Source organism: Anolis sagrei, chromosome 1 (assembly GCF_037176765.1).
Source record: "Anolis sagrei isolate rAnoSag1 chromosome 1, rAnoSag1.mat, whole genome shotgun sequence".
NCBI lineage: Eukaryota > Metazoa > Chordata > Lepidosauria > Squamata > Dactyloidae > Anolis > Anolis sagrei.
This window is the reverse complement of record NC_090021.1, coordinates 328934642-328957794: the sequence shown is the minus strand read 5'-3', so window position 1 is coordinate 328957794 and position 23153 is coordinate 328934642. Positions and strand designations below refer to the sequence as shown.

Genomic DNA, 23153 nt, shown 5'->3' with positions numbered 1-23153 from the left:
CTCTCATTGAATAGTCAAGAGTAACAAGAAGTTAAAATGAAGTTGTACTTCATTTTTGTTTTGTTTTCTTTTCGAGTTTGAAATGCTTACTTTTTTGGACAATAGGCCCCTGTCAGCACACCACCTAAATATCCAGGCTTCAGTGGAAAATCAAAAGCTAGGGATTCATTTGTGCATCCTTCGTGGAGGGGTGCACTTCTTACACTTGAATGGAGTTCACAGACGTTTCTATGTAAGAGATGTGGTTCTAAAATGATCAAAGGTCTGGAGACCACGAGGAGTGTCTGAAAGAACTGAGTATGCTTAGCCTGCAGAAGAAAAGGTGGAGAGGAGGCTTGATAGCCATGTATAAATATGTAAAAGGGTGTCATAAGGAAGAGCAAGCAAGCTTCTTTTCTGTTGTCCTTGAAACTAGGAGCAATGGGTTCAAATTACAAGAAAGGAGGTTCTACCTGAACATTACAAAGAAGAACTTTCTGACCATACAAGCTGGTCAATAGTGGAACTCTCTGCCTTGGAGTGTGGTTGGAAGCTTTTAAACAGAGTCTGGATGGCCATCTGTCAGGGATACTTTGTGCTTTTCCTGCATGGCAGGGGTTTGGACTAGATGGCCCATGTGGTCTATAATTCTGATTCCAGTTTGGCCAACCATCAGGAATTCTCGGAGCTGAAGTCAAGAACATCAAGAATTTGGCAACTACATTTCTAGAGCTATTCAACATTTTTTGTGATAAACCTGCTCAAACCCTTAAGTGCCACACGTGCTGTTTCCCACCTATACCTTCAGTTCCTTTTTGTCTGTGACAGCAGCAACATCTAGGGACCCTTCTTACACAGCTGTATAAAATCCCACATTATCTGCTTTGAACTGGAATATATGGCAGTGTGGACTCTAGATAACCCAGTTCAAAGCAGATATTGTGGGATTTTCTGCCTTGATATTCTGGGTTATATGGCTATGTGAAAGGGCCCCAGGAACCCACCGAAGCTTTTTTTTTAATGTCAATACGGTTTTTCTGGTAACATGAAGCTTGGATTGTTCATACTGTTCTGTCAGTGTAGCATTTTTGGTGGTTATTCTTAATTTTGGGTTGATTTAGCTCCAGCTGTTCATTCGTGCCTTTGGTTTAGATTTACAAAGTGTACTGAATGTGTTAGTAAAATTCCGTAAAGTGATGGACACTTGAAAGGCCTTTGTGTCTAGGAGGCCGCACACTGTTCAACACTGTAAGGCCTTTACTCCACAATCCAGACATAATTGAGAAGTGAGGTTGAAGGCTCTTCTCTATGAGCATGACCTCACTCTGGCTGTTCAAGTTGTGAGGAAGCAGTCTTTTCAGATCTCTTTGTGTAGTGTATTGGCTTCTCATCCCTCCGGTCCACCTTAATCCTCCTCAGGACCAACTCCATCTACATCAGTCTGGTTCACTTTTAATTCTGCAACCTCAACTCCCTCCGTAATGAGAGTTACTCCTTTGTACCCTTGACCACTCGATATCTGGGGTTATTCATTGGTACCATTTTTGCTCCATATCACATATGTTAGTGTTGCTAGAAAAACAAAGTCTATTGGTTTATGCCTTCTGAGATGAAGAGAAGTGCAGCCACCGCTGTGGTGTGATTTACAATAATCTAAAACCATGAACATGTGGATATGCCAAAAACCATTTTGTATCAATAGGACTTCAGGGAGAAGGAACTGTGTGCTTTTCAAGATCAATTTGGGGTTGTATTAAAATAGATGCGGAGTCAAACCAGAACAGGATGCTGTACATTGGGTTATATTCCTTCTGTGAATGCAGCCTTGATCATCCAGATAGTTTTGTGAAGTTGAGTTGGCCAGGCATGTGCATAGAAATCAGAATAAGCCTATTCTGCCTAGATGCGCATATATTTTCAGGAAAGGAGTTTATTTGCTTTACCTTGCTCATGTAGTGCCTAGTGAGTGGCCTGAAATAATTGAATTAAGAGATTAACAGCCGTCTGCATGCAGCGATTCTGGTCCAGATTGGTACCATTAGCATCTCCATTTTAACTACATTACATATACAATGTTTCATTTACTGGGATCCTCCAAGAAACAGTTTTTGTTAAAAGCTCCTTTTGTTTGTCTGCAATCCTAATGCTTGCACAGTTGTTTCTGTACCACTAATCATTACTTTTTCTGGGAAATAATGCATAATTTAAAGTTATACCGGGGGGGGGGGGGGTGGAGAAAGAGAGAGAGAGTTCTATCTAGATCTGAGTATATATAGATTTTCCTGAGATACCTTGACTTAAGATACTCCACTTAGGCAGAAAAAATGAAATGCAAAGATACAGAATGGGGGATGCCTTGCTCGTTAGCATTATGTATGAAAAAATATTGGAGTCCTCCTGGACAAAAAGTTAAACATCAGCCAACAATGGGGTTTTGGCCTGCATGAATAGGAGTATAGTGTCCAGGGAAGTGATGCTACCCCTCTATTCTTCCTTGGTCAGACCACACCTGGAATCATACTGTGTCCAATTCTGAGCATCGCAATTGAAGGGAGACCTTGACAAGTTGGAATGTGACCAGAGCGATTAAAACGATCGAAGGTTTGGATAATAAGCTCTATGAGGAGCGGCTTAAAGAGCTGGGCATGTTTAGCCTGAAGAAGGGAAAGCTGAGAGGAGATTTGATGGCTATGTATAAATATGTGAGTGGAAATCGTAGGAAGGAGGGAAGAAGCATGTTTTCTGCTGTCCTGGAGACTAGGACACAGAACAATGGCTTCAAATTATAGAAAAGGAGATACCACCTGAACATTAGGAAGAACTTCCTGATTGTGAGAGCTGTTCAGCAGTGGAACTCTCTGCTCCCGAGTCTGGTAGAGGCTCCTTCTTTGTAGGCTTTTAACAGATGCTGGATGGCTATATGTTGGGGGTGCTTTGAATGTGATTTTCCTGCTTCTTGGCAGGGGATTGTACTCAATGACTCATGAGGTCTCTTCCAACTCTATGATTCTAAGAGTTTGATTTGTTCCATGACCGAGCTCTTAACTCAAAATTCTTTTATCTCAAAGTGAATGTTCCCACTGAAATGCTATAATCCATTCCAGCCTCTCAACCAATCCACCCCCAATTTTTTTCTGCTACATGTTTTTAAATAATAAATATACTTTTTAAAGAACAAATAATGTATAAATGCACATTCAAGTGGAACAGTGAAAAAAGAAAGATCAACTTTAAAATAGTAGAAGCACAAAATTGTGGCAGGGAAGCACATTTACGGCAACAAAATGTGTGTTGACCAATATAACATCAAGGCAAAACCTGTACATTCACTTAGAACAATAAAAAAGAATCAGCTTTAAAATGATAGAAGCATAAAGTTGTGGCAAGAAAGCTCAAAGTGAAGAGGCATCATTTTCTTCATACTGTACTCATTCCAGCCTCCCTCCCTCTTTCTCCCTCACTCTCTTTATGACACCAGACATACCAGGAATAACCACACAAATAACTAATCCAGAGTTCCTCAAAGCAGGCAACAATCCCCTAAAACAGAGAAGAGCATGAGGCATGGAGGTGACCCCTTGAAGCTCTGTGCTCTCATGCTAGGGCACCCTCCCGTGCTAGCTCTTAACTCAGAAAGCTGCTCTTATGGCAAAACAAAACCCAGACCGAGCAACAGCTCTTAACTCAAAATGCTTTTCAGTTGGGTCTCCCTTAAGTAGAGGTTTCGCTGTAGGAGAATATGGTGATCAGACTGCTACCTCATTTGCTGATTTTGCCTTTTTCTGGAGAATATATCTTCAAAACTCTGGGAGAGGAGAAACATGTAGTGATACTATTACTAATAGTGTCTACAATTCTTAAGTAACTGTTGAAAAATAGTGCCAGAGTGCTCCTGCACTCAACTTCTGTCAGCCATGGAAATACTGTTTAGTCGTAAGAATGCCAGATTGTTGTCCATTTCTGTATTTGCATAACTTTGTCAAGATTGCTTCATGTTTGACTTCATGTAATCTAGGGATTTCTTTAGATGCTAACTTTTTTCCTGAAAAACATTGACTTGAATATGGCCTGCCAGGGCACCACTTATTTGTGTAGTCAAATACTTTACCTCACTTTTTGATTTTTCTCAAAGCAGAAAATTTTCTGGAATTCCTAGGGGTTGTGATATGTAATCTTAATAGGTTCCCTTGATAAAGCCAATTTCATCAGTAGTGATTAATTTTTTGAAGTGGTATGTGCAGTCAGTTTGGACAGTTACTGTTATGTATTACTCATATATCCTCTAGTTCATACTTGTAAATAATTAAATAATGCCTTTCTGGAGTGCTTTTTTGGATGGGGAGAATTTATTTTACACAAATTATATACAACTGGAAGAAGCAAACTATTACATGTTAGAGAAAATGATACCTCTTCTGTATTGGATTCATGCCACTTTTTGAATTTAAAACATTTTCATCTCTAATTATTTCCTTGTATGTTTTGTTTCAGAGAGCATTCACGTTAATAATAGAAGCCTGGGATTGGGATAATGAAACAAAAGCGGGTGAGTAATGTCCTGTAAAAATGTGTGCATTGTGAAACTGTAATCAAATAAATCTGCATTGCGTTTTGGATGAACATGAGATGTCCAGTTGGACAGTATTTGAAATGTTATGATGTTGCAGATGAAGTTGCATACACTTAAGAATGCATCCAGATACTTCCAGTTTAATTCAACTGGTGTGTTATTTAATGCTTAGAGAGCAGCTGCTTTTAGCCATTTCCGTATGTCAGATGAGATGAATAAACTATTCAGAAGTTAATTTTATTTGCATGAATAAAATTTCGACTTTCAGAGATAATGTTGGGAATACATTGGGCTTAGAGCTTGGAGAAATGTTGACTACAATTCCCTTGATTGTTACTGAAAAAGCAGCCTTGAGATTCTAGGCATTGTTAGAAAAAAATGTTTTTTCAAGTTCTTTTTGGCTAAAAAAGTAAGAATTGGTGAACATAAGTTGTTGCCTTCTTAATGTACTCTATTTGGTCCTGTGTTCCCTGTTGATATGTAGGAAATGATGTAGATTCCAAAACATATATTTACTCTCAGTCATTATGTTTAATATTTGGTGGTAATGTTGGTTTGAGGTGGTTGGTTATGAGTATTGCTGCAAATGAATCTTCTTTGATGTACAGCTCATTTCACAACAGAATACTAGGTCTTTCCTGAAGGCGTCTCTTACAATGTACCCAAATACCATAAGATGATGATTTCTTCGAACAGTTTGGCACCTGATATAACAAATTTTCATATATTTTCAGTGCAATAGCAGTACTAGAATTTCAAAAGCAGTAGTGGCCTCAAAAGGTGTCAGGAGATCTGCCACTTGAGATAGCTGTCTTCTGACGTCATGGAAGAGCTAGCCCCAAATATGAAGCAACTGTGGAAGATTGTTTTAGTTTTAGGTTAAGCTGGTCTTGACTCTGCTCTAGTTGTGCATTTATCTGAATGTACTAAAAATAGCCACTCTAGTTTTAGGAGCTGCTAAACTGATTTAAAATACAATGATGGTAAGCAAGATAGAAGGTGGTAGGAAAAGAGGGAGACTACATTACAAATGAATACACTTAATCAGGGAAGCCATGAGATAACAAGAACTGAGTAAGACTCTTGATAACGCAGTGACTTGGAAGTCTCTCATTCATGAAGTCATTATCAGTCAGAGTCAACTTGACACAGTTAACAACAAATTGCCTGAATTGACCATGTTCTTCAACTCAGCTCCATGCCACTTCTTAGTTATAGTTCTCTTATATCATAGGAAGGACTCGAGCAGGAATTTGCATCATTAGCTTTTCTTTGTTCCTTTAATAGTTGATATGATGCATGTCTTGGTTATTGTACACAATAAATGTAATGCATCCCGAGCTGACTGGTGTGTTTAAGAAATCAAATGTTTCATTGTCTTTGAGTAAATTTTGATACTATACTAATTTTGACTTCATACTCAAATTGCATGTAGCTTTCTACAGAAAATGAAGAAAGCTCATAAGATAGTCTTGTTTTAGATCAGGGTTACTGTAGCAAATAATGCAAATGTGTGCACAAATTTATACTTGCACGTGGGATCTGTTTGTGGATGGGATTACAAATTGAGTTGAAAACAAAGCAATACGGATAGGTGTACTCTTCAATAAAATGTAATGCTCATGTTTCTTGTCCCATTGAGTGGTTGATGCCTTGTGTGTCTGAATTTGCATAGCTGTGAAGGGTGTAAATAAGTACAGTCCATCCTCCACAGTTGCGGGTTTAACATTTGTTGATTTGATTTTTAATGAATTTTATTAATTTGATATCTACAATAATATTTGGGTCTTTTTTGTGCCTCTTTAAGCCTTGAGTCATTTTGGAAGACTTGAAGTAGTGATCTCTCAGCTAAACAAAAGGTGGGAGGGAGGTTATTCACAGTTTTTCTAATTTCATGGAGATCCTGACCCCTAACCCCAGGCACCCATCAGTCTGCTGCTATAGCATCCCCAATATGTAGGTTGCTACCTTATGTTTGGAAAGCCCATCTCCTTCCATAGCTGTTTATGCTAGGAAACGGCTTGTAATTTTAGAAATAATGCAACTTGAACTCATAGCTTCAAATCCTACCTCATGGAGCGTTTACTCCACTAATACCGGGGTGTTCTTGTGTAGCAGTGTTGGAACCTCATGTTCTAACAGTGCTAGACAAGCAGTCTTTGGTGAGAAATCCAGGAAGTTGTTGTCCAGAACATTGGTGGGCTACATGAACATGAACACCCTGATCTATGTGATCGCTCATGAATATGGCTATCATAACATTTCCTAATTGTTCATCTGCAAGTTAAATGCTTACATGACTAAGGCAAGATAATTTATAATTACCTTCCACTTCTCTGCTATACCAAGTCTGTCACCTGTCAAAATTTTAATGTGCAGTATCTGAATGTGAGCTCCAGATATTCTTTATATAGGAGGGGTTGAGTAGTAACTGCTATGATGCAGGATAAGAAGGAAACAGAGGAGATGGTTGTTAATTTAAATCTGGTGGAAGATGCAGTCAAAAGAAACAGTCCACTTTACTTGCCAGACCATGTGTCTTTCACTTGCTGATTCTTCCTTCAGGAGGGGAAACTGTTCCCAAGCACTGTGTGGCAGCACTCAGATAGTCTGTCAAAGTGACTGTGTAAGGTACTTCCCTGTCTGATGTTGGGAAAAGTAACTGCAGTAGTGTAAACCTGCAAGAGAACTCCAGTCTTGGTGTTTGCCTTTTAATGTTTGGTTTTCACCATCCTTTGTGTTAAGTTGCTGTCTCAATGTCTGCCCTACAGATCAGTTTAGGAGCCCTTTCATGGTTGAAATAGGAGCCCTTGTCCCTCAACATTGGTAGGGGGTAGGCAGCCACTAACAACAGATGGAATGCTGTTTAGGCCACAGATCATTAATATAAATGAATAGGGCTGTAACACACACCAGATTATTCAACTTTTGTACTACCATCTGGAATTATCTGGTTTCACCCCATTTTTTCCCCAACAAGCTGTGTTTTACATGGCACCTCTTTTCCAGTTTGTGTAAAGTGGGACATTGAATTGAAGCAAGCTTTGCTTCTGTAAGTACTTCTAACAATTGTCTATTTATCAGAAATTTCATGTAAAGTTGGAGTTCTTTGCCAGGTTCTATGTATTCTATATATTCAGTAATATAAATAAAATCTTATATTTGCTTTAGTTTTTTAAGAGGCAGTTTAATGCATTGGCATCTGCATTAACTCCTTTTATGTGTTGCTAGTAATGGATAGTTTCCTGTTACATGTGTGAGTGGTGAGCTCACATTCTCCCCTTTTCCCGTTCTTTCGAATTTGTCTGCAAAACAAGGTAATTGAAAGCTTCCACTCTCTCTGTGAGACAAACCCAACTCCAAGAGGAGATTGTTTAATTTAATTTTGATCCTTATTTCAGCAGTTTGTGTCTTGGAACATAGAATTTACCACTGGTTATTGGATTTTAGAATTTTAAATTGGCCATTAAGCAAGAGTATTGTTAATATGTTAAGGATGAAATAGGGTGGGGGTACTTCTTTCTTCTCTCTTTGAAAGAACTAAAATTCCCTAGTGTAGTTTCCATGTTCTCAAGGATCCTGATTCTTTGTTTGCATACAAAACCTGAGTCTCCGAGCCTGGCAGTGTGGTGGGGAAGTTGCTTCCAAGGGCACCCTAGAGAGAGAACAATGGAGGGCAAAGTTATTGTCCAGAGCAGATTTTCAGCAGAGAAAGCAATTATATAGCCCATATGCAATTAAGGAAGCAGTGCCTTGTTATGCCTTGAGGAGCTGCTTGTTGGATGTCACGGGGAGAACACTTCTCTTGGAAGCAATCTGCTGAGTAGTGGGGATCTACTTATTTTTTTTTAACTTGCATACAAAGGGCTAATTCTAGCTTCCCTTCTCTGCTTGCACAGGTGCTGGGTGGGTAGAAGGGCAAAGTGCCAATGCAACAGGAGAAGGTCAAACTTGAATAAAACTTTCTGGACTTGGACATGCAAGAATCCAACAGTTTGGAGAAGGGTCAACATTACTGAATGTAGTGAAGATCTTGATGGGACTCCCTCTTTTACAAACAGCTCACTTGCTCTCAGTCATATGTATTAGTTTTGGTATGACTATGTTTACAATGCTGCCCTTGCATTTGCTTTGCTGATCACTGGATTCTCTTCTGTTGGACCCTGTTCCAACTAGCTGAAGCCTACTCGTTCATAACACAGTTTCTTTTTGCATATGTAGGAGAGATTTGCTCCCTTCCCTTCATATAACAATCTAAAATAGCTTAAAGTGAAATTTGAGATGACATAGTTATGCATTCTTTAGTGTGTGAACTTGGAAACTGCCTTCAAAGAATGGACTAACTTCTTCAAGTATTTTGCTGTCAGCCCTTAATGTAAAGTAAACCTCAAACGAGGACCCGAGTGAGCAGAACATTATACATAAATATATTTACCTTTTGTGTTTCAATCCTGGATAGCAGGGGAGGAGAGAGCAAGGTGGGAGAGAGAGGGTTCTCAGCCTGCACTGCAGTCATTATCTGAACCAGGGTTGAGGGGGTTGCTAGTTGCATTGGGAAGAAAGGTTTTACTTCTACCATGAAACCTTTTCTTCCATTACAGACAAACATAGGCAGCCCTGATTGGGAGTGAGGCTGCATCAATGACTTAAACCCCCCATTAAAGTCATATTCCTTACTGATGACAAAAGCCAAGGATGGAGGGGACTGTAGTTATGGGTGTCCTTATGCCTGGTTTGTCTTGTGGTGTGGTTTTTATATGTAAAATATATTTAAAAATACTTGTTGCATTTGCAGAAGAGCTAGTTATAGTATTAATGTTGGAGTTGCTATGGAGTACTGACAACAGAGGTTTGTGCACGGCTTTAGTAAGTAAACTTTGCGGCATCATTACTTATATTGTAAGTGACATTATTAACACAATGCAGAAATTGGTAAATAGTTACTTAAACTGTAAATAGCAGGTATAGCCCCCTGTCCTTTGGATTTGAGACCCTCAGAACCCTTGTTCACTTGTTTTGGAGGCAGGGTTTTTTGGAGACGGGCTACTATTGACAGCAAAAATCATTCATGTTACTCTATTTTGGCAAACTAGTGCTTGTATTTAGTTTGACACCAATTGTTTTCTCTTCAGCATAATGGTTTTGCAGTAGGTACCTAGCAGTATTGTGGTTGTTACTGATGTTGTGAATCACTATTCAAGAGGTATGGGTTTGTGGTGCAACAAATTCTGGGATTAAGGCAAAAGTTATGGTGGCCATCCTGTTCTTATTATAAGAGCTATTTGATTTGGAAACTTTAATTCCCTAGGTTGCTGTGAGTTTTCCAGGCTGTATGGCCATGTTCCAGAAGCATTCTCTCCTAGTTTAACTTTCTAGTTTTCTCTCTTACTTCTAGGCGAAGAGCTATTAATTGACAGAGTACTGTACGCTAGTATGATCAACCCAGAAGATCGGTGGAAGACGCTACAATTGAATGGCCATGTTGCTCATTTTGAAGCCCAAATAAGAGTGAAATGTGATGAGAACTACTATGGCCCACAATGTAATAAATTCTGTGGCCCTCGTGATGACTTTGTGGGCCACTACACATGTGACCAAAATGGAAATAAAGCTTGTATGGAAGGCTGGATGGGTGAAGAATGTAAACAAGGTACTACTTTCTTGTAGTCATGCTTACTTTTATATACCTGTCACCTGTACCTTGATTGAAAGAGGAATGAACTAAAGGTTGTTGACTTTTCAGTTTTGTTTCAGCTTTGGGCTTAACAATCTGAACATGCAAAGTAGAGAACAAATGGAATTAGTTAAGATTTGTATGCTGGACTTGTATTTAGAAAGAGCTTCACGGTTTCAGTCATTTGCACATATGTGTTATGCACTTGCAAAACTTCAGTTGAATTATTTCTGATTTGAATAAAGTATTCTGTATTTGGGACATTCATTTATTCAGAATACATTTCTAGACATTTCCTGCATTTTTCCTCAGTTTCTTTATTAGAAAAATTACAAAGGTACAATATACCTATCTCCATCTTTCCAGAATTAGAGTGCCAGAACATTTTCAGCCTGAAATACTTCAAAAATCATTTTTTACTTCATGTGGCATAGTCTTTTATGCAGAAGAATTTCCATGTCTTTCTTGCCTCAAGAAATTATTTGTCTGGCTTTTATATGCAGGAGGTGATAGTCTAATTATTACAATGCGATGTTCCTGAAATGAAACATACAATAGCATGAGCAGATGTCACTGAAAGTATATTGCAGAAAATGCAATTTATAAAACGACTGTTTAGTTGCGGGACTAGCTCTTTCTGAAATTCTGGTACTTACTGATGTTTAATCCTTTTTTCTGTTCCTAGCGGTGTGTAAACAAGGATGCAATTTAATCCATGGAAGCTGTCTTGTACCTGGAGAGTGCAAGTAAGTGTATCTGTAGCTTTGAGGGCTGGTGTGTGATTTCCAAAATGTGATGTTTTTCATGATATTGATACATATTGTGAACAAGATGGGATAGCAAAAGAGACTTTTTGGATTTAACACATTGACTTCCACCTTTGAGATCTATATATATTTTATTTCGAATACCTTCCTTTTTGGTATGATCCCATATTTCAGAACCCGCTAGCTCTGAAAACAAAGTGCTTAAAAATCTATTTTCTCATAGCTGGTCAAAAGCTGCTTTTATTTAATAAACGCACTAGGAGGTATAAAATGTGGCTTTCTGGCCAGTCTCATACTTATTTAAATAAAATAAAATAAAATGGAATACCCTGCTTATATAAAAACAAATAACTTTGGACAATGCTATCAGGCAAAAAATATCTGTCATGATGAGCTGAATGTTTGTGATGAGAGGTATTTCAGTGACCCATGGGAGAATGTGAAAGAGATTTAATATGTGTCTGCGGGATGGAGATCACACTTTTCCATGTTAAAAGTTGTAATAATTCTACAAACTTTTCCATGTTAAAAGTTGTAATAATTCTACAAAACGGTTTATATCCTTTATCTTCTGCTTGCATGTAACAAATTGATGTAACAAACTGAGTTGTATTTCTTTATTATTAATGATGCGGAACGTGTTGTAGGCCACATGCAGCTCTGGTTGAGCATCCCTTATCTAAAATTCTGAAATCCAAAATACCTCAAAACCAAAAATTGTTCACCTGGGTGGCTGAGATAGTGACATCTCCAGTGTACACAAACTTCGTTTCATGCACAAAATTACCTTCAGGCTATGTATATAAAATGTAAAGAGTTTCACCTCTAATGTTTCTCATTGTCTACATATATGCAAATATAGGTACCATATTCCAAAAAATTTGGGGGGGGGGGGGGCAAAATACTTCTGGCCATGATCATTTCAGATAAGGATCACTTAACCTGTAATAAAATTATTTCTTTGACAAGCTGCATAGAAATAGTTAACTTCATTGAAACCATGCCCTAACTTTGTTAGTGAGCATCATTACATATTGCAGCCTGCTCTCGGTCTTGCATTAAACAAATCACATGTGTTTCCTGACTGGATCTAATCTCTCATGACCTCCTAAAGAGTGAAGGGTTGCAACTCACTAAAAGTTTAACTCAGAGGAAATTCCTTCCCATCATAACATGTTCAGTGAAGATAATAAGATTGCATACTCCCGGATGCTACCATTTAAATCATTTTACATATAGAGGCTGAGGCTCTTGAACTGATTTTGCGCCTGTAAACTTAGTCGTGATAATGAGCAGTTTGAGAAATGTAGCTTTATTTTGGATTTTATTGTATCAAAACTAGGAGGATGCATTTAAAAGCCTACTTTTTAAGGAGCGGCATAGGAGGCAGAATTCTAGATTTTTGATACTTTGGCAATTTACTGCTTTCCAATGTGTTGTGATCATAGCACTCTTGCTAGTGGCAAATCCCAAAATAGGTAATGCTGAAGTTTTGTTGTTTTAAGTAGGGCTTTCTTCCAGGCAATTGCATGTGCTTTGGATAGCAGCCATTTCCTGATAGTAAAGACTGTTCGATATCAAAAGCAAAATACAGCAGAGTCTCGCTTATCCAACCTTCACTCATCCAACTTGCTGTATTATCCAATGCAGTCTGCCTCCCACCCGGATCCACAGCTGTCTCAATACATTGTGATGTTTTGGTGCTAAATTCGTAAATACAGTAATTGCTACAAAACGTTAGCATGTATTGAACTGCTTTTTCTGTTCATTTGTTGTAAGACATGATGTTTTGGTGCTTAATTTGTGAAATCATAATGTAATTTGACATTTAATAGGATTTCCTTAATCCTTCCTTATTATCGAACATTTCCACTTATCCAACATTCTGCTGGTCTGTTTATGTTGGATAAGCAAGACTACTATCACTTGAAATTGTACCTAAAATGCACCACTATCAGGCAAGGGGAGATGTTCTATCTTAAAACATGATTTGCCATTAAGCTAATTATTCAGTGTAATGACACAGGGCCATCTGAGCTTCTAACTTTACATTTCATACCTTGTTTCAGATAGTTCATAACTGTCATTTGAAAGCTCATTCCAAATGGTTTTAAAAACCAGCAAGAAACATAAAAAGTTGCATTTAAAAGAGAGTCCATCTAGCTCAATGTTGCCTGGACACTATGACTAATAGGATGTCTTCATGTTTTTCTTTGAGGAGTTTTCCTCAGTCTTACCATGGGAAAAATGCCAAGTTTGTTTGTTTTTTAGCCTAAAGGTTCCAAAATCATTCAGTCAGTATGGCCACTGGCATCTGTAGTCCAAAAAAGGAAGAGTCATTGGTTCAATACTACTGTTGAGCAGTGGCCTTTCCCAGCTCTATTCTTTGTATGCCACTGACTAAGTATTCTGTTTCTTTTCTTTCTTTCTTTTTTAGGATGGCGGTGCTGGATATTTCCCTTTTTAATGACTCAGTTTGCGTCTGCCATTTAGTTAATTCATCCCCCGCTGGTCTTTTTCCTGTCTTAGGTGTTTTGCTTTAAATTTCCGGTGGATGTTTGCATGCCAAACCTTTCTTTTGTCAGACTAGTAATTTTTTAAAAACAATGTATTTTTAAATGCATTGAGACATCATAATGATCTTTGCCCTTGCATGAAGGGCAACTCACTAATATTGTGTGTTGTTCTTATTTTAATTGTTCTAATTGAACTTTGCAACCTATTGATCTTTGTAGGTTTCTTGTTTTAAGTTTAAATGCTTCTGCTGCATCTTCTCCTCCTCCTCTTTCTCCTCCTTCTCCTTCTTGAGATATAAATTAGGTTCATTTTCTCTGAAATGTTCTGAGCAGAACTTCAATATAGCTGTGCTACTTTTAGAATGAGGGTGTTATTTAAAGAATCCTGTTTAATCAGAACTCTTAAATAGTCCCCAAAGGAATTTTGTGCAGAAAATTAGAGTTGTCTGAATTGTAAAAATTGGTTGTTCATATAGGAAAAGCTCTTGAATTTTTGAAAGGTTGCATGTATGTACATACAAATAAAAAAGAAATTTAAACCAAGAGTGGGAAGGCTCTACAACCAGGAAAAGATCACCAAGTAGAAATTTAAAAAAAAAAACAGTTGAAAACAGTACCCTGAAGAACGATATAAAATATGAGAAAAGATGACACATTCACTTGAGGAAGAATCATGTGAAGACGAACCTCCAGTTTTAAAAAGTGAAGTAGAAGCTGCACACAGAGCCCTTGAAAGAAATAATTCACCAAGAACAGATAACATGCCAATAGAGCTGCTTAAGGTTAGTCCGAAAAGGAAAAGTGGTCCCACGGCAGAAGTATTTACATTGTTCCGTCAATAAGTTGACCTAGGTTTTGTGGCTCCATAGTTATAGAAAACATGGAAAGTATCACTAAAAATTGTAATTCTACAATGGACTTCATTTTGCATCTCAAAACAAAGCTTGTTGATTTTGGCATTCATTTAGGCATGTTGGATCCACTCTAATCTGATGTGTTCCTCTTGTGTCTTACCATTATTTAGCTATCATCCTGCATGGTTGGGTTAGAGAGCTAGATAGCTGTAAGTGGAGCTGGTGATGCTAAATGAGTTGGGAGAAATTTTAATTTACATGTAGCCATGTAGTTTTCACTATACAGTTCAGAATAAACTTTATTGAGCCATGTGCTTATATAGCAGAACCCAGTTTTAGTTTATTCATCAACAACTTGTGCATAGTAATCATAGAATCATAGAATCAAAGAGTTGGAAGAGACCTCATGGGCCATCCAGTCCAACCCCCTGCCAAGAAGCAGGAATATTGCATTCAAATCACCCCTGACAAATGGCCATCCAGCCTCTGCTTAAAAGCTTCCAAAGAAGGAGCCTCCACCACACTCCGGGGCAGAGAGTTCCACTGCTGAACGGCTCTCACAGTCAGGAAGTTCTTCCTAATGTTCAGATGGAATCTCCTCTCTTGTAGTTTGAAGCCATTGTTCCGCGTCCTAGTCTCCAAGGAAGCAGAAAACAAGCTTGCTCCCTCCTCCCTGTGGCTTCCTCTCACATATTTATACATGGCTATCATATCGCCTCTCAGCCTTAATAGACTTAATCTTAAATCTCTGCTTTTTCTGTCTATCTCTTTCATTTAGTCGTGACAAATAGTGAGTGTCACAACCATTTTCTCTTTTTCCAAAAGCGTGTCATGAACCTTTTCTCTCTTCAGTACATTCTGAAAATCTGCAGAGATCTCTAAACCATTTCAGACATGGAAATAGACTTAAAGCTCTCCAGAACTTCCTAATGTTGGATATGATCATGCTTCCTGTTTGGCAGGAAATCTTAATTTATCCTTCCTCGTAAATGTGAAGACTGAATAGTTGACTGTACATAACCTTTTGACCTGTAAACACTGTGTTCCTTTGGGTGGATAGTTTTACTAGTACTGTAATGCATTGTGAAGCTAACGGATTTCCTGTAGTAAGCTCAGTGTCAGCATCATCACCCAGAATTTTCTGGCAACTTCCAAGGACATACAGGTCTTAAAATCTGCTTTGGATTGGGTCTATCTGTTCTGTTCTTCACTTCCCTCAATTTTCCATGGCAGATATGCATTGCCCAGCATCCTAAATTTAATATAGCAGTCCCCAAGCTAGACTACGTTGACCTGTTGCAAGAAACAAAATTGTAAGAGGTAGAGCTATCTGCTGTAGATCACAGCATCTAACCAAGTTGGTGGGAGGAAAAATGTGATGATATTTGCTCAGAGGACTCCTCCCATCTGAAGTGAGCCTTGAATAAGATCATGGCAATGGACTATGGACAAGCGTGATGGAGTCTCCGATCTTAGAATCTCGACTAGATAAGGCCATTTGGCTGTTATATTTAAATACATTTTAACGTAATGGATTTAATGTTTTAATTGTATGAAATTATTGGTTTTATGTATTGTTATGTACTTATTTAGGCATCAGTCTTGCCAGCTGGAAGCCACCCTGAGTCCCCGTCCCACCCAAGGGATGAGAAGGGCGGGGTACAAATATTTGAAATAATAATATTATAATAATATAGAATAATAATATAAAATAATACATTTATTTTATATCTTGTTTTCCCTTTTACTGTGGTTTGAGGCAAAAATACTCATTTAGTAAAAAAAAAAACCCGATACTGAGTACCTCATAGCTAAGGTTAGATTTCTTGAACACATTGGTTCATTCATGATCCGGCCCTGCTAGATCAGACCCAAGATCTATGTAGTCTAGTTTTCCATTCATTCAGTGGTCTCAAAGGTCCTCCTAATGATACTTCTAAGCAACCGAGACAGACAGCCTCTGGGTCCTCAGCCCTGATAATAGGTAGCCCTGTGTAGCCTTTTATCTTTCTATGTATTAGACAGTATTAGTACTGCTTACCTTAGGAAATGCACTGAATTGATTAGGAGGATAAGTACTGTAAATAATGAAGGAGGCAACATCATTTATTTTCAGTCTCATTATAGATGTATTAATGTGACTTCATGTGCCATGGTAAAGTTTTATAAAATCTTAATAGTTTTGATTTCCTGATTAGAAAATGATCAAGGGGAGGAGTCTGAATTTCTGACTTCGCCCATCAGTGTGTTTGCCCACTCCCTATCTCACGTTTATTAATGGAATGCAATGTCATAGGAAGTCCTGGCATATGTGGCATGCTCATATAATTTGGACACCACAAGACTGAGATATGTAAACCCAATTTTAATAAAACATACAATCACAGTTCCTGAGAGGTTTTTGAGGGGGAATGGAGGTGTATATCCACAGAGAAATGTGGCAAGATCTAACATTAAAGAGCCTTCCTTTATAGTCTTTTGATCTCGGCATGACTATCCTTGTGCAGTTTGCTAAGGAAGAAAAGAGATGAAAGGATGGGGTGTTCTACATCTATGCTAGTAGCTGTTAAAGTTACTAACAAGTAGATACAAGTAAAGTATGCTCTTCTTCAGAACTTTCTAGGTTTTTTTCTTCCTCAGTGCAGAGGCAACACTTCTTAAACTACATTGTCTTCCTCGTCCTTCAGCCCAGTACCTTTTCATTTCAAATCTGAAGTTCTTGGATCCATAGCCATTAAAAGCCTGACTGTTTTTCACCTTTAGCAAATTGCACTTTGGAAAGCCATTTGAGGTTCATTCCCCCCCCCCCCCGCCCCAGGTTTGACAATATTACAGTCCAAGAAATGTCTACCCAAAAAGTAGCCCTTATTAATTCACTGGTGACTTAAGTCAGTGAAAATGGCACAGCAATGTGCGTCAATTTTTAGGACCCCAGTGTCTCTTTTTCAAAAGATGTTACGAAAAGGAGAAGCAGGGACCTGGTTTTGAAACCATATTTGCCCATTGTCTCTTCAGACGTAATGATGAAAAGAGGTCTGCAAACTTTCAAATTGGGCTCATCGGGTGTTAGTTTTCACCCTGAATGGTCTTTCATGTTTCTGGGAACAGGAAAGAAAAGCAGTAAAAACAATCAACGTCAATTCTCTGTTTTGAAAATACAAACACACATACCATGAAAAGTCAGAACTGTCTTTATTCTGTACAAAGGACACAGAGTTCTTTGTAGGCACTGGCAGACTTGCTGTTGTGTTCTTCAAATAGTAAATAATAAAAGCAACCTGTTAATGAACAAAGTATTTTCCACGCCATTTTAGTTTACTGTGAACTTTAAGAACATTATTACTGCTGCTGTTCTCTGCACATGTACTTGGAAGTCATCCTTATGGGAATCAGTGGGATCATTGGAGCCCCCGGTGGCACAGTGGGTTAAACCCCTGTGCCGGCAGGACTGAAGACCGACAGGTCGCAGGTTCAAATCCGGGGAGAGGCAGATGAGCTCCCTCTATCAGCTCCTGCTCCTCATGCGGGGACATGAGAGAAGCCTCCCACAAGGATGATAAAAACATCAAATCATCTGGGCGTCCCCTGGGCAACGTCCTTGCAGACTGCCAATTCTCTCACACCAGAAGCGACTTGGCAGTTTCTCAAGTCGCTCCTGACACAACAAAAAAGAAAAAAGTGGGATCATTGGGGATTGAGCGATATAGCTATCAGAAATTTTGCTGGTTAACATTCACAAGAAATTTGTCCTTTTTAACTGTACCTGGGATTTAAAAAGAATGAAAAGCATATATTCTTTCACCATCATAATAGAAATCAGCAAATGTTCTGTATTTTAATTTTTTTTTTTAAAAAAAATAACCAAATGGATGGGTATTGTAGGAATCTAGTGAGTGAAACTGTTTCTCCTTTATCTGGTCATTTAAACTAGATATCTTCCTTCATAGGAGTTATATACTTTTGGGAATCACCACATTGTTTTCTTAATCCTTATGTGAAGTGTGACTAGTAGATAGTGACACTCTAAAAGCAGGAAACACTGTTAACACTCCAGTATTCTGTTACATAGTGAATAACTAGCCTGCTTTAAATAATAAATGTCATGTCCTGAATATGTGTTTTATAGATAATTAAGCATCATGTTGCTAACATTTAACATGCACTTATATCTAGGTGTAATTATGGTTGGACGGGAGATTTCTGTGACGACTGTGTCCTCTACCCAGGCTGTGATCATGGGAGTTGCACTATCCCATGGGAGTGCAAATGTGAAACCAACTGGGGCGGCCTGCTCTGCAACAAAGGTACCACATTTCCTTCACAGTGATAAATAAATAAATCTCATTACCAGCTGGTAACTTGATAACTGTTGTTTACAAAAGAGTCTGCTTACAAGAGGGCATCTGTTTTCTGTCTCTCTGGTGCCATTTGCCTGTTCACTTCTTTGTCGCAGATGAGTTTAGGAACTTGTACACTTAATCGTGTGAGGACTTAAAGGTGGTGCATCTTGTGAGATTGTCCCGGATTTCTCTTTATACTCGTAAAACCATTAATGACCATCTTAGGGTACTTTAAGGAAACATGAGTGCAGGTGCCATGTGTATTAAAATGAGACAATAATTATGCTTGCCTGTACTGTCTGGAGAGATTCCAGATAACCATCTGTCATATGACTCCAGTGTCCTTCTTTTCTGTCTAGATTTGAACTATTGTGGAAATCATCATCCATGCGTGAATGGTGGAACTTGTATGAATACAGAACCAGATGAATATAGCTGTGCTTGCCAAGATGGTTACTCTGGAAAGAACTGCGAAATCGGTACCAACAGCAATTGCATGCATTACCTAGATTGAAGACCTTTCTGATCCTTTATGTATAATAGGGCTAGGGAGAGGGGAGGGTTCTTCAGTTAAAAACTATATAGGCTTTCACATTATTCATAGTTTCTTGTAACATGAAAATAGAAAACATCGGACACTATAGCTATGACATTCTTATTTGATAGCCAGGGGCCACCTGGCTGGTAGAAGTGGGGAAGTATAACACAATAAAAATAATAATATCAACAATGATCCAAGAGCCACTTCATCCAATTAGACCGGGTTCAGAAGTAAGGAATCACTATTCATGCATACACACCATCTGCTTGAGCTTGAGGTTTTTTGTGGTTTATTCATGTCACATAGAGTGGGAAGCCTGGCATCCACATGTAGCCAGTGAATATGGTGTACATACAGAACATTTGGCTTCAAGAAAACTTCCAATTGCATGTAAAAAAAAGCACAAGAAGGAGAATCAAGGGTCCAAGACAGGCATTAAATTCCTTTACACTTTTTCAGTTAATTTTACCCCTCAAAAAGCCTTGGTGGATATGAAGCTAATCATATTACTTACAATGTCATCAAAAATTGTGGTGATATTATCTTAATGAGGTCTGGAGAACCCCAAGTTGTGCCTTCCATGTTCCACAGCTGGCCACCCCTGATGTAATTGCTATCCTTGTGGATTAGGGCTGAAAAGGCCATTTCTGTTTCATAGGAAAAGTAGAAACCCCAAAAAATTGATGAAAGTGTCGATAACTTCCTGAATTTGTCCGTCTCGCTTCTCCTTCAAGCACAAAGAAATGCATTTCATAGAATCAGAGTTGGAAGAGACCTCATGGGCCATCCAGTCCAACCCCCTGCCAAGAAGCAGGAATATTGCATTCAAAGCACCCCTGACAGATGGCCATCCAGCCTCTGTTTAAAAGCCTCCAAAGAAGGAGCCTCCACCACACTCCAGAGCAGAGAGTTCCACTTATGAACAGCTCTCACAGTTAGCAAGTTCTTCCTAATTTTCAGATGGAATCTCCTTTCTTGTAGTTTGAAGCCATTTCTAAGTCTTATGCACTGGATAGTGACTGTAATACCTAAGTAAATTTAAACAAGCCATGCTTCATTACTAGGGATGAAACAGTTATTCAAAAATACGCAGAATATATATATATTTTCAAAAACTTATATTTTCAAGTGTTGATAAACTGATGGGAAGAATCTGTGCAGTTTGGTATTCTTCACAAAATTCACACTTGGTTATTCTGCAGAGAAAACATTTTCTACATGGAAATTACATTGATGCAGAAATATTAATTCCTATGCAGAAAATGCTATAATTTGAGATTTGTTCTGCATAAAATCCAAACATGGTTGATTTGAATAGAAAATGGAATTCCACTTCGGAATATTTCTGCTTTAAGATATTTTTGATGCAGTAAATGATTGTTCAAAACAATCATGTGTGAATTCTAGCAGAATATGACCCAAATTCTGAATAGCATTTGAAAACTGTATGGTTTTCAAATACTTTCTCACAGCATAAGAACATTCTTTCTTATGAAGACCTTCCTATATGAAGAATTGTGTGCCAATTTGTAGAAGATAGATCTTTTAAGCCCATGTTGAGGTGCTGTTTTTTCTTTTCTCCTTAGTTGAGCATGCTTGTGTATCAAATCCTTGTGCTAATGGTGGAACATGTCATGAAGTTTCATCAGGCTTTAAATGCCAGTGTCCTGATGGCTGGAGCGGACCAACGTGTGCTATTGGTAGGTGTAGCTTCATTTAAACTTTGCTGCAGAAGCCAAATAAATAAACTGTCCTTTGCGTACTTGAGAATGTAACAGGTGAATGGTCACAATATGCAGCTAAGTTGCACTTTTTTCTTTATGTCACAATATTATGGTTGTCATGAGTCATTTTATGACCTCTGCATCTGAGCAACAAGAAGATAGGAATTTGTTCTATCCTCTTAAGCTGCAGGCATTAGTTTATCAGAGGAAGTGCCATCTTAAAAACACATTACTTTGTATTTCAAAAAAGGAGAGGGGAGGCCCTTAAGATTGTATGCTCTGTATAAAGGTTTTGAGGAGTAAAATTGTATCTGGTGAAAGGACAGTATTTTTTTCAAAATTATTCTTTGGACTGTAACAGTAAGAGCTTTAGCATTGTATGTTGTAGATTAGTCAGTGTAACATTGCACATCACCTAATAAGTGTAATAAAGCGTAATAAAGCTTTCCAGTAAGTGTTGCTATGATAATTTTCTTCTGGCCAATATATGTCTACAATGTTTAGGAAATAAAAGTGAAAGATATGCAGTTCTCTCTGTGTGTGTTTAAAAAAATCTTATTGCTTATCATGATGATTCAAAATCAGACAGAAGTGTGTGGGTTTGTGTTTAACAAGATCCACACAACAAGATGCTAACTAGTTTTATCAAGAGGAGCTGAACTCGATAACTTCACGTAGGAGCATCTGAAAGCATCAACTGAAAAGCGAGGCTGGCACTGGTGCTAATGTGTCCCCTTCCTATAGTGTTATAATTCACACGTGATAGTACATGTGTTTGTGGTTGGTTGTTTGTGTGTCTGTGCATATATATACGCACATAGATATATATAGTAACATGTTGGCTTTAACAGAAGGCCTTTAGTGAATGAAAATGGTAACATGTTCAAAATGTACAAATTAATCAGAAAGGCTGATTGTACGAAAGCATTAACTGAGTTATTTAGCATTAACTAAATGAGTCCTGTAGTTGCTTTGCTTCTCAAGACTGCTTTTCACGTTCCATTTTGAAATTTATTTATTTATTTACAGTTTTTATATTCCGCCCTTCTCACCCCGCAGGGGACTCAGGGCGGATTACAATATACATATATGGCAAACATTCAATGCCAGTTTTGACAGACAACGAATACAGACAATACACAGAGGCTATTTAACTTTTTTCTGGCCGCCAGGGGAGCTGCTGCTTTCATCGTCCATTAGCGACACCGATAAATTTCTTCCGCATTCCACATCCCGGAGTTTTCTTTATGGCCTCATAAATTAGTTAATTTAGCCTCCCACACAAGGTGGTACCTTATTTTCCTACTTGACAGATGCAACTGACTTTCGGGTTGCAAAGGTCGACAACAGGCTACACAATGGCTGGACACCAACTCCAGCCCGGGTTGGCTTCGAACTCATGACCTTTTGGTCAGAGTGATCTTAATGCAGCTGACACTCAGCCAGCTGCGCCACAATCCCGGTGCTAAAAATGATTTTTGCAAGTACCCATGCTTAAAATCATGGAAAGTTTATTAATTGTATATACCCACTTTGTCAACTTCTCTGACGTGCGTAAAGTGTATATGATATTTTCCTGATACAGCACATATGAACAAGATACCTTCCTCTCCATCATATATTGAGTTGTTTTCAGAATGTTCAAAGAGTGTTAAACTGTCCTAAGGAAGGGTGAGGAACATGTGACCTCCATGTATTCCTGGATTATAGAGTGCCTTTACCCTCAGTATTGACCATAAGTGCTTCCTGATGCTAAAGGAAGTTGCATCGTTCTCTGAACCTGTCTACTAAGCCCCCTTTTATGTGCTTTTAAAACATTTGTGGTGGTCCTAAAGCTATCTCAGACCAAGCTTTACCTCCCTAGATATTGATGAATGTGCATCTAATCCTTGTGCTGGCGGTGGAACCTGTGTGGATCGTGTTAATGGGTTTGAATGTATATGTCCACAGCAATGGAAAGGGCTAACCTGCCATCTTGGTAAGTCTTGATGCTTGAAAGATTACTTTTATGGGATAGACATTTGTTGTTTTAAAGTAGCTGCAGCCACCTTGTATATTTGGTTTTTTTAATGCATTGTCCCCCAAACTGGTGCCTTCCAAATCATGTTGGCATGAAAGCTCCGTCACCCCCTGTTACCATGGTCATTTGCAGGCACCAGCTTGGGCATAGCTATTGCTTACTCACTGG

The 23153-nt window shown here is 38.4% G+C and overlaps 1 protein-coding gene across 2 annotated transcripts in view; it reads left to right on the top strand.

Annotated features, from left to right (window-relative positions):
• The window catches only part of JAG2 (jagged canonical Notch ligand 2), a 114752-nt gene that overhangs the window by 57323 nt on the left and 34276 nt on the right, over nt 1-23153 (top strand). For both annotated transcript variants that reach the window (XM_060754478.2, XM_060754486.2), the window contains exons 3-9: nt 4471-4525; nt 9945-10199; nt 10909-10969; nt 18534-18664; nt 19060-19179; nt 20828-20941; nt 22830-22943. In XM_060754478.2, the coding sequence (XP_060610461.2) occupies nt 4471-4525; nt 9945-10199; nt 10909-10969; nt 18534-18664; nt 19060-19179; nt 20828-20941; nt 22830-22943 (850 nt within the window). The remainder of the gene's footprint in view (nt 1-4470; nt 4526-9944; nt 10200-10908; nt 10970-18533; nt 18665-19059; nt 19180-20827; nt 20942-22829; nt 22944-23153) is intronic.